The sequence below is a fragment of the Pelodiscus sinensis genome, chromosome 7 (assembly GCF_049634645.1).
Source record: "Pelodiscus sinensis isolate JC-2024 chromosome 7, ASM4963464v1, whole genome shotgun sequence".
Lineage (NCBI taxonomy): Eukaryota > Metazoa > Chordata > Testudines > Trionychidae > Pelodiscus > Pelodiscus sinensis.
The window spans coordinates 43,561,968-43,578,873 of record NC_134717.1 but is presented as its reverse complement, the minus strand read 5'-3'; the positions used below and the strand labels follow the sequence as shown (position 1 = coordinate 43,578,873).

The window sequence follows — 16,906 nt, the reverse complement described above, 5'->3', positions numbered from 1 at the left end:
AAGCTGATCCTGATTGACCTGCAGTAACTGACTTCTGTTTAATGGGGGGATTGGACCTTTTACCACTCTAGGACTGCCTTTTCCCACTTCATTGCAGCCTTCTGGCCTGACTTTGCCACAACAGTATAAAGCATACTACAGCAATTAGCATAACAAATGTCATTATATTTGAGTTAGCTTTGTCATTTTTCATTTAGCAGATGTCTAATGAGACAGAAAATAATATTGTATCCATGATGATATTTCATAATATACTTTGTCCTGAACCTTTTATTACTAATGTTCAAGAAGATAGATTATATCCTTAGGCGGTGTCTACACTGCAACTTTTTGTGGCAGAAAATATGCTAGTGAGGGGATTCATTAGCATGAGTTGCAATGTCATTAGCATATTTTCTGCCAGTTCTTTTTGGACAAGGGGTTTTTGCGCAAAAAGAAGCAGTGTAGCTGCTTCCGTTTTGCACCAAAAAAAACCCCCTTTTGTGCAAGATCCTCATGCCCGGAGAGACATAAGGATCTTACACAAAAGGGTTTTTTTTGTGCAAAACGGAAGCAGCTACATTGCTTCTTTTTGCGCAAAACCCCTTGTGCAAAAAGAATTGGCAGAAAATATGCTAATGACATCGCGACACACGCTAATGAATCCCCTCACTAGCATATTTTCTGCTGCAAAAAGTTGCAGTGTAGACACAGCCTTATTGTTACTGTATTATCAAGAAGATTAAGTGTTTGCTGTTTAACTCATATTTTCCAATATTTACACTGTTTTCATTGAAATATTTTCTCTCATTATCTGAAAGATACTAAAATGAATCTTTCATTAACCCTCTCTAAGGGAGCACCATTCCAGGAATGCAAACTATAGTAGCACATAAATGCAAACTATAGTAGCACATAAATGTAAACCACAAAGTATGTAGGATTTCTTGTGGTACATTTTTGCTTTTGGATACTGACAGAATATCTACTGATTTATTTTTAATACATGTATCTTTAAGACATCTGTAATAGCTGTAACTAGATTTCTTTGAGAAGAGGGACAACTTCTAATGACTTAATCAACATAATTAAATTATCCCAATTGACCCATATTGTGTGAGATATCTTTCATGCTGGCTCTAAGCATGTTACCGTTATAGTTGGCTAAATGTACTGACATTGGAAATGTTAAAACCTGTGTGTGAGGTCTGTTTCTAATTTAGAGGCAGATTGGTGTGCTGCAACCATAGCAGAGTGTGTCCTGCAGCAAATATTTGTGTAAGAGAGAGAACTGATGCCACACTGCTTAACATTGCCACTGTTGAGCTCAATTCCCCTTTATGCTATGCCATTGGCAGAATCTCGTGCTAACACCTAGAGCAGTATGGAGAAGGGAGTGAACAGTGAAGTATTAAAGTTAGCTGACAATACAAAATTATTCAGTCCAAATCTGACTGAAGAGTTTCAGAAGGATCTCACAAAAATGGGTGACTGAGCAAAAAGTGGCAGATGAAATTACACACACGCGCGCGCACACGGTTTTGGAAAATAAAATTGTACATGTGTCATTTAAATCATTGCTCTGGGGATGAGGAGGCTGGTCAGGGAAGAGTGGACTACCGCGCCTCCTCTTACCTCAGCAGCTTGGGGCTAGGTGAGAAGCACCCCTCCATAGCTTCTCCAGAGGCACAGCCAAGGGGAGGGGTGCATGTCCCCTGGCTGCGGGAGACACAGATTCATCTGCCTCCTGTACTCCCCAGCCAGAGTAAGGAATGCAGCAAACAAAGGCATGTAAAATCCCGATTAATTGGCTAACCAGATAAACACATTGTTTAATCGATTAAAGAGGGGAAAGTGGGGGGATGCTCCAGACCAGCTGACGCTAGGCTGGGAACCCACTCCCTCTTCCCACCACAGGCAGGGGCTGCTCCAGTGTTCTGGTTGGAAATGAAGGTTACCCCAGGCCCACCACGAACAGAGACTGCCCTGGCTGGGGCCTGCAAGGAGCTGCTGCAGCTCCACCAGTTAACCTTAACCCGTAAACCTCATCTGTTAAGGCTTAAACCTTCACATCCCTACAACAAACTGCACTTTCTTCTCACTCCTTGACAAAGGAGAACAGCCAGCAGTGCCCACATACAAATTTGGGGTGAAGGAAGCTTCAACTTCCCTTCCCCCTCCTTGAAGGGCACCTGGGGGGTGAGAGACTCAGGGTTGGCGCAGTCCTGGAGGGTGGGGCGCACAGCCCCAGCCAACTCCTTTCACCTTCCTGGTGATTCTGTCTCTTTTCTGTATGGTTGTATGAGACGCAATCCCATTATAGGCATATCCCATTTTCTTGGCACAACCAAATCCTTAACAGAGGTAGGATTATATTCAATACAGAGTACAGGCAGTCCCCGGGTTACGTACAAGATAGGGACTGTAGGTTTGTTCTTAAGTTGAATCTGTATGTAAGTCGGAACTGGCATCCAGATTCAGCCGCTGCTGAAACTGACCGCCAGTTCTGACTTACATACAGATTCAACTTAAGAACCCCAAGCGTCCCCAAGTCAGCTGCTGCTGAAACTGATCAGCGGCTGATTCCAGGAAGCCCGGGGCAGAGCAACTCTGCCTCGGGCTTCCTGTAGTCAGCGCTGGTCAGTTTCAGCAGCGGCTGACTTGGGGACGCCTGGGGCAGAGCAGCTGGGGTGCTGCTGGGTTGGTCCAGTAGCGCCGCTCCTCGGCGCTACTGGACCAACCCAGCAGCACCCCAGCTGCTCTGCCCCAGGCGTCCTGATTCAGCTGCTGCTGAAACTGATCAGCAGCGGCTGAATCAGGACGCCTGGGGCAGAGCAGCTGGGGTGCTGCCAGGTTGGTCCAGTAGTGCCCAGAGCAGCGCTGTGGGACCAACCGGCAGTGCCCCAGCTGCTCTGCCCCAAGGTCCACAACAAAAGCCTGGTCTGCTGGGGGGGCAGGGGGGCGCACTAGCTGCGCCGCCCCCCTCCCCTCCAGCAGACTAGGGACACGGGGAGCAAAGCCGCAGCGGCAGCGGGGTGCCACGCCTCTGAGGCTTTGCTCTGGCAAAGCCTCAGAGGCGCGGCACCCCACCACTGCTGCGGCTTTGCTCCCGGTGCCCCTGGTCTGCTGGAGATGGTCCCCAGCAGACCAGGGGCACCGGGAGCAAAGCCGCAGCAGCGGCGGGGTGCCGCGCCTCTGAGGCTTTGCTCCAGGTGTCCCTGGTCTGCTGGTGACGGTCCCCAGCAGACCAGGGGCACCTGGAGCAGCTTTTCTCGCCCCGGAGGTCGAGGTGGCGGGACCGCTGCGCTCTGGGCGGTCCCGCTGCCTGCGAGCTCCGGGGCAAGAAAGCCCCGTTCATAAGTGCGGGTCCAACGTAAGTCGGATCCGCGTAACTCGGGGACTGCGTGTATACTCAATTTGATGGGCCCAGCTCTTAACGCTTAGGAGGAGTGCTTGGATGGAAGGACAGACACAGAGACAGACACACACATTCTGAATTAGCTGCTCTCACCCAAAAAGGAGAATTTGGGATCCCCATGGATTGTTTTAGGAAAACTTCTGCTCAGTGTTCAGTAGCTGTGGGGAAAAAACAACTCCATCCTCCCCCCCCAAAAAAAGCCTGTTTGGAACTATCAGGAAGGAAATGGAAAATATCATAATGCCACTATGTAAATCCATGGTGTGCCTTCCCCATCAATACAGAGTCCTGTTCTGGTTGCCCTATCTCAAAAAGGATATAGTAGAACTAGGAAAGGTTCAGAGAAAGACAACAAAGATGATCCAGGAGTATGGTAAGGCTTTTATATGTGGAGAGACTAAAAAGATTAAGGCTGTTCAGCTCAGAAAAGAGACAGTTGAGGGGAGATATGATAGATGTTTATAAAATCATGAATGGTGTGGAAAAAGTGAATAGAGATGTGTGTGTTACCCTTTCCCACAATACAACTATCTGGCATCTCCCGATGAAATTAATGGGCTATAGGTTTAATACAAATAAGAGAAAATACTTTTTTACATAATGCATACTTATCCTTTGGAACTTGTTGCCATAGGATATTGTGATGGCCAAATGTATTACTGTATTCAAAAAAGAATTAGGTGCATTTATGGAGGAAAAGTCCATCAATTGCTATTATAAGGCCTTGCCAAATTCATGGTCCATTTTGGTCCATTTCATGGTCATCAGATTTTAAAAATAATAAATTTACTGGTATCAGTAAATTGAAATGTCAGCTTTAAAGTTGTTGCTGTAATTGATTTCTGACCTAAAGTAGTTGCAGAGAGTGGGGGTGTGTTGGGGTACTGCTACCCTTTCCTCTGCACTGCTGCTGGTGGCCGCGTTGCTTTCTGGGCTAGTAACTGAAGAGCAGTGGCTGATGGCTGGGATCCCATCTATGCCATTGCCACCCTTACTTCTGTAGTGCAGCTGGCAGGGTGCTGCTTTCAGAGCTGCCACTCTCCAGCTGCCCAGCTCTGGAGGCAGCACAGGAGTAAGAATAGCAGTACCATGACACCCCTCCAAATAACCTTGCCACCTCCCTGCAGCTCCCTTTAGGGTCGGGATCTCCAATTTGAGAAATGTTGGTCTCCCCCATGAAATCTGTAAAAGTACACAAGAGACCAGATTGCATGGTCCATGACACTTTTCATTGCTGTGAGTTTGGTGGAGCCTTAGTTATTAGCCAGGATGGTTAGGGTGACCTTAGGCCTCTGGCTGTCTGAAGCCAGGAGAGGGTCATTCCAAAATTGCCCTGTTCTGTACACTCTTCCTGAAGCTGTGTTTCTGACCATGGTTGGAGGCAGGATACTAGACTAGATGGACCGTTGGCCTGACCCAGTATGGCAGCTGTTATGTTTTCATGCGTCAGAGCGCTCGTGTGCCACTTCCCGTCTCGTTGCCTGAAAAGAGCATGTGGCTAAAGAAAATGGCATATGGCCAGGACCCTCTGTGCTGCACTGATGCTCCATTGTGATTTCAGCCCTTGGTGACCAGTGTAAGTTAGAGTAGCGTTAGGGCTGCATTCACATGGAGCAAAGAGACCAGCCCTGCACAGAGACTATCCTAGCCAAGGGAAGTGAAAAGGTGACATTTAAGCCACCTTTCTGTATACCCATGCCCCATTGAACCTGCACTCTATAGAGCTGATCGAATAATGGTAGGTTTTATGTACAATAGATTAGTTGATTGATTTGTTTCTCTGTCTTGATTTAGGACCCCTTCCACCTCCTCCCCCAATAAACAGAAATGGAAGCACTTCACGGGCATTGCCTGCTACGCCACAGTTACCTTCCAGGCCAGGATTCGAAAACCAGAGGGGTGGACCAAGGCCTCCACTTCCTCCTGACAGATCTGGTACCGGAGCTCCTCCACCACCTCCTCCACCGTCATCAGCAATCAGAAATGGCTTCCAGGATTCATCATGTGAAGGTGAGCTGTGTTCTCAGATGTATTCATTGTATCACTCTTAAGCTTGACTTAAGCAAAGCTATCAGCATTTAACCCCCAACATCTGATTTTGAGCTCTTAACAGTGTTACACAGGAATTATTCCTGACTGACCCAGGTGTAACTTGGGTCTGAAAAGGCCTGCCATATGGAGTTATCTAATATTTTAAAGCTGAAAAGAGAAGTGCAAAGTTAACAATATTTACATAAGCATTTAGTGGCATGGGAACCTTTTTAAAAGCGGGAGTGCTGAACCTCCTTGCCCCGTCCACCTCTACCTGCAGCTCAGGCTGGGAGCAAAGCCCTGGTATATGGGACTGGCAGCCAGGACCATGGGCATGGGGCTTTCAGAAGAGGTCCCCAGTGCATAGGGTTCAAACCGGAACCCCAGCACACGGGGCAGCAGCAGAGCCCCTGGTGCATGGGACTTGAGCCAGGACCCCAGGATATGGGTCTGGCAGCAGAGCCCCTGGCCTATGGAGCCAGCAGCTGGGACCCTGAGCACTAGGCTGCAGCACCTGCCGTACCTGTAGTTCCCATGCCCGTGTGAACATTCTAGCATGCCACTAGGACATCAAGCCTTGAACCTTAGAAACAATCCTTCAAAGGTAACCTGAAAAGAGAAAACGTGTGTACCATTCTTGCATTCTTTATGATGTATAAAGAAGGCCTAAAAGATTTATTTCCATGTTAAAAATTCTGGTTTCCTCTGTCCTGAAACTCTTTGGATGACAGAAGTATAGAATTATAACCTCACAGGAGACAAAGGGAAAGCTGAGCGGTAGAGAAGGAGAAGAGATCTTTAGTCAAACTGTTTAAAACTTTGGGGTTTTCCATTTTGCCTACTAAATGGTTGGAATTAAGGATGTAAAAAGTTGTTTCAAAATGTAAACCACTAAAAATCCTAGCGGTTGCATGCGCTGCTGTATAAAGCTTTTATATAAGCTTTATACTTCAGAGCCTACAGCGAAGCTGGCTGCTATAAATGTCATATCGCAGAGTCTGCAGCAAAGCCAGTGTAACCAAACTGAACACTTATTAGTTAGCCATTTAAATGATTACACTTTTACATTCCTAGTTGGGATAAAGGATAACTACGTTAAAGATTAATCTGTCCTTTCCTTTCAATTAAGCCATGAGCCACAATGCATATTTGAGTCTCCCTACAAAATCAGGAAAGACCATACTTGATATTCCTGATCTTTCTAAGGTAAAATGTAAGCAGAAAATAAGACTATTTAAAAAAATAATTTTGAGCTTTCTTTTTGCATCATAAAAGGCAAAACTGGATGCAACGATATTTTTTTCTTGTGTAAGTCACCTTTAGAGGTCAGAACCTACCCCATTCCTACATTGGCAGAACTATTTGAAGTCTAGTTAGGTCTTACTTGCCTCAGGAATGCAAAACTGAGTCCCAAAATAATCTATCATGTGGTCAGTTGCTGCTAAAGTTTACTTATGTCATAACTGGATGATGTCATGCAAAAAACCTACATAACAAGAATGTTATGGTTGCAAAGTGTGGAAGCACTCAAGTATGGAAATGACAAAACCTAAGTTGCCCGCACATCCTTATTCCACCCCTTGAGCCTCTGCATCCAGAGACAGAACAGTGTAATATGAGCATAGATTATTTTTGCCGTGATTTTGATTAACTATTAACATGTCATTGGAATCCTATACAACCAAAGTGGGGTCAGGAAACATGGAGCTGTAGTGGTTGAAGAAGTATCTTCACACATCTTACATATAATGTACTTTTCTCTTCGATTATGCATCTTGTCTTGTGCTATTATTTTTTTCTTTGAAAATGGAATTTTATTGGACTCTGTAAGCAGTTCTGGTTGTTTCAGTGCTTCTATATTGATGAAGTCTAAATACCTGTTGTGTACTAGGATGCACATTTCTGTAGGAAGATATAAGATTAATTTAATATAGAATATGTAGAGCCAGATTTATTCTATACCTAAGCAGGTACAATATTGATTTCACCAGCAAGTGGCCTTGAATTAGGAAACCACCTACTGTGAGATCCTTCCACCAACTTCAGGACCTTAGTTCGTGCAGCATACATGGGCTGTAGCAATGTAAAGGAGTTCTGTAAAACAGTGATGGGCTGACCATGGGCCAAATGCAGCCCATCAGGGTTCCAGGTGTGGCCCATGTACCCCCTTTCTGCCCCCTTCTCACACATTTCTCGTGCACTGGGGCCCCTGCACTTATCTACTCCTCATCCTCCCTCCCAGTACTTCCAGAGCACCATGAATTGGTTGATTTGTGCCTTGTCCCCACTCTCCCTCTCCCTCCCAGAGCTTGAATGCTGCAAATCAGCTGATTAATGGTACTCCAGAAGGGTGGGGAAGGAGCAAGGATGGGATGCACTTAGGAGAGGAGATGGGGAAAGGCCAGGCAGGGTTTTGATGATACAAAGTAAAATGTTTTGCTTTTATTATTATTTGAAGTTGATGAACGTTTTATTCATATATGAATAACTACCAGGCCTATGCAGCATTGTCCAGGTCCTTCTGGGCACGGCATTGGGGATGTGAGGAGGGTGCAGAAGGCTGGAGTCCAGGGACCTGTATCTCTCTTCCCACCCCTGCCCCAAAACCCTCCAGGCCACCCAGGGCCTGTGCTCCCCTGCTGCAGGCTACCCCCCAGCCTGCCTGGGGACTATTCTCTCCCCCCACCCTTTGGCCTGCCCAGAGCCTGTTCTCTCTCCCCGCTCCTCCCCACCCCCACTCAGCCCACCCACCTACCCCTTCACTGTGGCCAAGGGCTGGGAGATGGGGAAAGGGTTTGGGGCAGCGGGACTACTTACTGGTGTGCTGGCAGGCAAGATGGCAGAGCCCCAGCCCTACTAGCCACTCCCTTGGTGGCACAGCTGCCCTCCAGTGGCCACTCGGCAGAATAGCTCTCCCCATGGGCTCACTTCTCCCAGTGGCCACTCTCATATTGCGTCCCTCCGAAAACAGCCTCTCCCTTTGCATGTTATGGAAAGTTCTCCTTTTCCCAGGGTTTCCAGTTGTCCTATGTGATGGCGCGTGGGGGAGCCTCCTGTCCGTAGCAAGATGTGACTCCGCCAGCTAGTAGAATAGAGAGGGATTATTGCTTCTCCAAGATACAGCACAGGACCAATGCAGGCATACGAGGATAGGCCAACAGCCCTAATTCCCTTGGGGGGGGAAGGAGTTACAGGCCCCTGAAGCCCCCTACACTGGCTAGTCTTCTTCCTCCATGCTTCCCCACGCTCTCACTGCCCCCTCCCCATGCCACACCCTTCCTTTGTTCAGACCCTTCCCTGGTCAGGTGAGAACCGGTTGGGCCATTGTCTACATGACATGAGGGCCCTCAGTCAGTGCGACCCTCCCCCCCCCCCGACCCCCAACCGCTGGGTAGTGCTTACAGACGGAGGCCAGTAGGGGTCATCCATAGCCCACATCCCAAGCATAGCAACCAGTGAATGCCCAACCAGAGTGGGCCTACAGCCACTAGAGTAGACAGCCCCCCAACTACGTCACATCATAGCAGAACAAACCCTGCCCTTGCTTTAAGTTAGGAGAAAAGGAAACTGCATACCAAATTCGGTTGCCCTGGCTCTTGTTGTTTAGGAGGAATTCTTGAACAAACAGATATGCAGACCTACAGATAGATAGATATAGATTAAAGCATTTCTACTTGTTTTGAAATATTCAGCATGCCATGTATTGATGTATTTAATCTTATTTTGGGGGGTGATGGTTAGTGCACGACTGACTTCAATCTACAAAGGAAAGCCACTCAAGTGGCCTGCTCACTAACCTGGATTGCTCATCACTGCTCTCAAAGCTTCATGGCCAACTATGGGAGAATCCCCCACAACACAAGCACTGTGAAAAGACAGCCATAAGTCTGCCCTCTAAGGACTACCCTTCACAAGCCATAGCATAGGGGCCACGTTCAGGTGGAGCAAAGGGAAGGAGGGGTCCCAGCGCATAGCATTGCAGAGATTCAAGGTAGCGCTGTGGTCTGTAGGAAACTATCATAACTTAGCTTAGGTAGCCCTTGGAGATCTATCTGTGCCACGGCTTGAAGCCACAGTCCCCATGAGCATTGACTCTCCACCCTGAAAATGAAGTTTTCCGCACGGAAGTGAGATGGAGAGAATATACTAAGTCTTCATCTAATGTTCTGAGTCACAGTATGAGCTTGTTGCACTTCAGTCACTGGAACACTTCAATGGACTCCTGTTTGGATTGTTTTTCTTCGTTTATTTTTTAATGGAGCTTGTAAACAAGAAGACAAGGCAGGTGCTGTGATGTAAATGATGTATGAATGAATGAAGTGAATTCAGGCTTATTAGGCTATCTTTTTGTTCTGTTTGTACAGCATCTAGCCCTCTGGGGGTTCTGGTTTGTAACTGCAGCTTCTAGGAGGTACTGCAAGACAGAGTGTATAATAATATCTATATTACACAGCTCTTCTATCAAGGATTGTTATTTTTAAATGTTCCTGTAACAATTTATTTTTCCCCAGATGACTGGGAAAGCAGATTTTCCTTCCATCCCATATCGGACTTGCCACCTCCAGAGCCATACGTACCAACGAACAAAAGTTACCCTAGTAAAGTGGGTAGGAATGAAAGCAGAAGTAAGTTGTTTGCCAAAACATGTTAATTTTGAAAGATAATGTGCAAGGCCTTCAGATGACCTGTGAAAGAAACTATAGGCTGCGTCTAGACTGGAAAGTTTTTCCGCAAAAGCAGCTGCTTTTGTGGAAAAACTTGCCAGCTGTCTACACTGGCTGCTTGAATTTCCGCAAGAACACTGACAATCTCATGTAAGGTTGTCAGTGTTCTTGCGGAAATACCGTGCTGCTCCCGTTCAGGCAAAAGCCCTTTTCTGGAAATGCTTTTGCGCAAAAGGGCCAGTGTAGACAACTGAAAATTGTTTTGCGCAAAAAAGCTCCGATCGCGAAAATGGCAATCGGGGCTTTTTTTGCGGAAAAGCGCGTCTAGATTGGCATGAACGCTTTTCCTCAAAAAGTGCTTTGTGCAAAAACGTCTGTGCCAATCTAGACGCTCTTTTCCGAAAATGCTTTTAATGGAAAACTTTTCTGGTAAAAGCATTTGCGGAAAATCATGCCAGTCTACACGTAGCCATAAAGTGTAGAGGGATACTTTTTTTTTAGGAGTATTTAAGAATATTTATAATTGGGAACAATTTGCATCTATATGTTTCTGTTTTCTCTTAGTAGCCTGAGTACTAATTTCTCTGCTAATTATCTTTACCCCTTTTCTGTTAGCTATTGGCTACACACCATTCAACATAAAAACTCCATAATTCTGCCTTCATATTTGCAAATACAGCTCCCATTGGGATTGTAAATGTGTTGGAGGGCCCATTTGGGCCTAATGGATCTACCAATATTTATGGTGTTGTTGGCTTGAAGAAATTTTAATGGCTCAGTTCTCATGTATACAAATAGTGTAGGTGTTCCCTGTGCAAGTCCCTCTTCTGTTATTGAGAACAGACTCTTTAGACACACACACAGGTAAAATCTCTGTGGGAAGAAAAATAGGGAGAGACATTAATCAATTCAGATATTGCATAGCAGTCTAAAGGCCTGATCCCACATCCTGTCCATGGAGGAAACATTGAAAGATGGTTTGCAGGATCAAGTTCTATAAAACCTGTTACTTTTTTTACGTGGGGGAAGGTCAGGGAACTGTGTGCCCGTCTCAAATTTAAATTTGCTTAGTTTGGGGGATTTTGAAAAATATCTTGCGGGGAAATGGTGCTTTGAGATTTTATCAGACTTAAACTGTAGAACTTCAGTGTTTATATTACAATTTGCATTTGTTTTACAGTCATAGTAAGACTTAGTGCCCTTGTATAATTGATAACTCTTAATAATACTAACAAGAGTTACAGCCACATTTCAAGAGAAGGAAAAAGTCCACAGGCAGAAGAACAACATGCTTTACAGGCATTTGGAGTATTAAATACTTACTTAATAGTTAGAGCCCTTCAAAACCACGGATATCTGCTTTATATTCATGGGTATCTGCAACTCATTTTTTGTGGCTATGGATGCAGATAAGAATATAAGACTGGCCATACTGGGTCAGACCAGCGGTCCATATAGTCCATTATCCTATCTTCTGACAGTGGCCAATGCCAGATGCCCCAGAGGGAGTGAAAAGAACAGGGAATCTTAAAGCAATCCCTTTCCTGTCACCCATTCCCAGCCTCTGACAGAGGCTAGGAACACCATCTCTACCCCTCCTGGCTGATAGCCATTGATGGACCTAATGTCCATGAATTTATCTAGTTCTTTCTTGATCTCTTTTAAAGTCCTGGTATTCACAACATCCTCTAGCAAGGAGTTCCACAGGCTAACTGTGCACTGTGTGTTTAAAAAAAACCCAACTTCCTTTATTTGTTTTAAACCTGCTACCTATTGATTTCATTTCATTTCATTCTTACATTATGGGGACCAGTAAATAACTTTCCTTTATTCACTTTTTTCACACCAGTCATGATTGTATAGACCTCTATATAACCCCCTTAGTCTCCTCTTTTTTAAGTTGAAAGGCCCCACTCTTTTTTAATCTCTCTTCATAAGAGACCCGTTCCAAACCCCTAATAATGTGTCCCTTTTCTGAACATTTTCCAATGCCAATATATTTTTTTGAGATGAGGCAACCACATCTGTACACAGTATTCAAGATGTGGGAGTACCCTGGTTTTATATATAGGGGCAATAAGATGTTCTCTGTCTTATTGTGTATTCCGTTTTTAATTATTCTTAACATTCTATTTTCTTTTTTTGACTGCTGCTACATATTGAGTAGATGTTTTCAGAGAACTATCCACAATGATTCCAAGATTTCTCTCTTGAGTAGTTATAGCTAAATTCGTCCCCATCATATTGTGTATATATAGTTGAGATTATTTTTTCCATGAGCATTACTTTACATTTACCAACATTAAATTTCATGTGCCATTTTTGTTGCCCAGTCACTTAGCTTTATGAGATCTTTTTGAAGCTCTTCACATTTTGCTTTGGTCTTAACTATCTTGAGCAGTTTGGTATCATCTGCAAATTTTGCCACCTCGCTGTTTATCCCTTTCTCCAGATCGTTTATAAGTAGGTTGAGTAGGATTAGTCCCAGTACAGACCCTTGGGGGACACCACTAGTTACCTCTTTCCATTCTGAAAATTTAAAATTTATTCCTACCTTTGCTTCTTGTCTTTTAACCAGTTATCAATCCAAACTTGTATCTAGAACCCTGCAGATTTGAGTATCTCTGCTTTACATCAAGTATCTGCATCTGCAGTTGTCAACATGAATAGCGTTGGCTCATTTTTATGGAAACAGATGCAGATACTAATTTTGTATCCACACAGGGCTCTATTAATAGTAATTATTCTGTATATCACTTATATTTCTTATCTTGGTAATTAAACCATTCAAAAAACCTACACAAAATTCATGGAGGGGATAATACAAGAGCTCGTAAATAGTTTCATGGGGAGCTTCTGCATGCTTGAAATAAATATACATGATGAGCCGTCTTTCTTTCCTCCCTAGGTGGTTCTGGCCGAAGGGAAAGAGGTGTCCCACCACTCCCACCTATACCCAGGTGAAGTGGGATTTCAGCACTTCGTTGAGTGACTGCTGCTTGCAAATTTCTCTTGAATTACTTCTCACGTCCACATTGTTGGAAAGTTGCTCTTCTGCTCTACTTACACTTTTGGCTTGTGAGAGGGGTAATTTTTGAGTATCTATTAGAGAAGTAAGGTACAGTTTATGAACCGTACTTGCTTAAAACTATAGATTTTACTAGCTTATATTGCAGGCTGTCATGAATGGCATTGTGGGGACCATATATAACAATATACATTTGCTTACTGGGTCCTGTCCTGTTCCAGGTGATCTCAGTGGGAGTTTTGCCATTGAATTCAACAAGAGCAGTGACAAGCCTACTGACTAGTTCTGAGTACCACATTGTAACATTTGAACTACGAAGTCCAATAGTTTATCGCTTTCTGCCTGAAAACTAATCACCTGGGAATGCCATGCAGATGAGGTTCCTTTGGATCTTTTTTTGCCTGCTTCAAATACCCTATGCTGCTTCTGCAAGCTACTGCCCAACTTTGTGATTTTGCAAATTAATAGTTCAACCCAAATTTGTTTGACCCCCTTTTTAGCCTGTTAGAAATGAATGCTTATGCTATAGATTGTGCACCTTTCCCATAAGGGAGACCACTAAATGGCATCATGAGCTCCAGCAGAGGTTACATCCAGCCTTTGTTGTCCAGAGAGCTATTGCCATGACCTGAAGGAGAATCCTCAAAAGAGAAGCGAAAAATTGAGAATTCAGTGGTGCCCTGCTCTCTTGTTTTGTAACAGTTTTATGCTCTTAATCGCTACTGATCCTTTCCATTTGGTTGTGGATCATGCCACAGTTATCCAGGCCCTCAAAATTAGTTTACTGAATGCACTCTATGTAGAGCCATACCTGAAGACAACTCAGAAACTACACAGACTGCATTAGCTTGCCATTTGTTTCTGGGTATAATTTCAAAGTATTTTTGACTTGTGAAGTTCTGTGTGGTTTGGCTGCACAAGAAAGTGTCCCTACCTTGTGGTGTTGCATGACAACTGAGATTAGCTGAGTGTTTAAATGAATGGTCCTCACATTTGAACAGTAGGGGTCTAATAAAAGGGCATTTTCTAGTGCGAGCCATAAAATCTAGAACTTGCTGGTTCAACAGTGGTGGAGTGTATTGACCTTCTGAGCTTGTTGTATGGCCAACCTGTGTTCAAACTTTTCTCTGAGGGCTTCAGGAGGGATCTGAAGGAAATTCCTTTATTAGGAGACAGCAAACTTTTTTTAGGCATTGTTATAGAGAAATCATAGACCTGCTTGAGCAGAGTGTTTTAAATAGTATATTTTTATAAACTGATAAACAAATGGAGAAAGCCTTTGGAAAAGACTTTGATTCTAGATTTGAACATGGCTGATGAATGTATCTCTGCCAGCTGGACTTCAGAAAGCTAGCTTTGAAGAATAAATCTATCACCTTTCCACCAATCACTAACTCTCTCCCGCTCACCGAAGTTCCCATTAAACTCAGATGGACTTGTTTCATAGGGTGGTGCTCATTAAATTAGAGGAAGAAGCCATTCAGGTTAGAAATATTAGGCAAAATGCCATCCCCGGAGCAGTGGAAAATGTGACTCCTGATTCAGTTCTGTGGATTCTGTTACAGTGTGAGACCTTGGAGCCCAGCACTTGAACATCATCTGTGGGGTTTCAGAGGAGACTCTTCAAAATGAACATTTAAGCATAGGGAAACATGTCCAGGGAGACCCTTCTCCATTGATGTGACTTTTCCACCCTGTCTTACAATCTGTGCAAGCCCATTGATGATCATAAGACAGGGTATGATTTGAACACGATGAATACAGCTTTGCTTTTCCAGTATGTGTGTTTACAGAAATGCGTTTGGATTTTTTTACCTATGATAGTGTTTAATAAAATATGTATTTTTACATTTTGATATCTCAGGGCCTGATTCTGAGATTTATTCCATGGACCTGATCCTAGACCAAAATATGCCCACCAGCACACACACACCCAGCTGTTGGATCAGAGCCATCTGAGCTTTTTGCACAGATTTCAAAAGAAGCTCCACATGTGAAATGAAGCTTTGGACCAAGTCCATTTGATCTGTAAATGTACTAACATCACTTTGTAAGAATGGCACTTAAAAAAAACCCATAAGGGCTATGAATATTGAAAGTCTGTGTGTGACACATTATTGTATGAGTCTAAAGTCCAAAGAACATTTAAAACATAGTGATATTTATAGAATAAATGATTGTATTCATGCAGTTAAGCCAAAGCACTTACGACTTTCTGAGGAATGACATTATGACCTTGAAAATATAATATTTAATCACCCTGCCAAAGTTTTAATAAAATATGAATAGTGTAATGCAGTATAATAACTGAGAGCAGCTGCAGAAGTTATACGTTTTTGTAACTTATTTGCCTATAGCAAGAGAGTTTCACTTTAGCTGTATCAGTGAAAATGCTGTATTTCATTCCTGTAGCTGACTGCACCATCCAAAATACTTCACAATTCACTTCCTGAGCAGAATTTTTCTATAATCATAACCAAAGCCATAACAAAGTAGCATGAGTTTAATTTTAAACTGTGATATGGGCTTCAATTAATGAAGCGCAGAAATCTGATCTGATTTTTAGCACTTTCTTTATTATTAGACATTTTTTCACTATGTATATGCTAAACAGCTATAAAACACCTTTCAGAGAAATGAAAGCAGTCATTTTCCCTTAGACAGTAATAAATGTATATCTTTTGATTATAAAATTCACCAAATATATTAAACAGTGCATCATTTTAACATTCAGTATATCATTTTGTATACTAGTAAATATTTACAATAAGATCAGTATTACAGTATTTATTTCACTATGCACAGTGTTTAAAAAAGATATGCATGAAACAAAACTGGTTAATGCAATGGTGCCTTACTATATTTTAACATACTTTTAATGTCAAAATAGCAGTTATTGCTTTTTTATTAAAAATTATATATTATACTTTGATGTCTAATGTAAAATACAAAACAGTGCTTACAGTATGACAATATGATGTTTGAGCTAAGTGTTTGCATTTGTAACATGTTCGATCCACTAATTTCAAAGGGATTGATTTACATGGAAAGACTGATGGATCAGGCCTTTAATTGGGGTATGAATGGAGTTTGCTTAATTCCAAATCAATTTCTCATGTAAATGCATTTGAAAATTAAGTGCATTTTTACATGTTTACAGTCTTTGAACCAATGTAGCTCTTCTGCTATCCCTGTACAATCCAGTTAACTTCAGGGGGGCTGTGTAAGTGTATTAAATGACACATGGCTGTTTTTAGGATTTGGGGGGGGTATGTTGTTTTGGTGGCATGGTGTTTTAACATGTATGCCTTAAACTATCTGTATGTCATCAAATTATGAGAAATGACCACTGAAACCATTTTCTGTACAAATCAAGCAGATAAATAAAATCAGAGCTTTGTGTGTGTGAAATGGCCATTTTTATTTATATTTTTCTATTCAGTATTTTTTTGGCTGAAGAGCACATGCTATGTATTTGTTGGGATGACTTTGACATGCTTTATTATGATATTATTCTAACCACTCTGTTTAGGGATAAGAATTGTTACAGGAAACTAAATATGTGATGCAGCAATCAAGAATTTTTGGAAGTAAAGTTCAGGCAAAGCTATATCGTAACTTTGGAAACCCTTACTCACAGAACTAAAAGGTTCAGAAAAGCAGTGTCTTTTGGATGGAACTACAAATACATTTTGTACACTGTTTAAGAAGTTAGACAATAGCTTCTATTCATAGGAATAACTGTTTTATATGTTTGTGGTGCAATTAGCATTCTGTTTATGAGGA

The 16,906-nt window shown here is 43.0% G+C and overlaps 1 protein-coding gene across 8 annotated transcripts in view; it reads left to right on the top strand.

The window, feature by feature from the left end:
• Window positions 1-16,531, top strand: part of WIPF1 (WAS/WASL interacting protein family member 1) — a 91,549-nt gene extending 75,018 nt beyond the window's left edge. For all 8 annotated transcript variants that reach the window (XM_075933663.1, XM_075933667.1, XM_075933661.1 and 5 more), the window contains 3 exons: window positions 5,192-5,407; window positions 9,940-10,053; window positions 13,001-16,531. In XM_075933663.1, coding sequence (XP_075789778.1) covers window positions 5,192-5,407; window positions 9,940-10,053; window positions 13,001-13,056 — 386 coding nt within the window. In that variant the 3' untranslated portion in view covers window positions 13,057-16,531. The remainder of the gene's footprint in view (window positions 1-5,191; window positions 5,408-9,939; window positions 10,054-13,000) is intronic.
• Window positions 16,532-16,906: the final 375 nt, after the last annotated feature.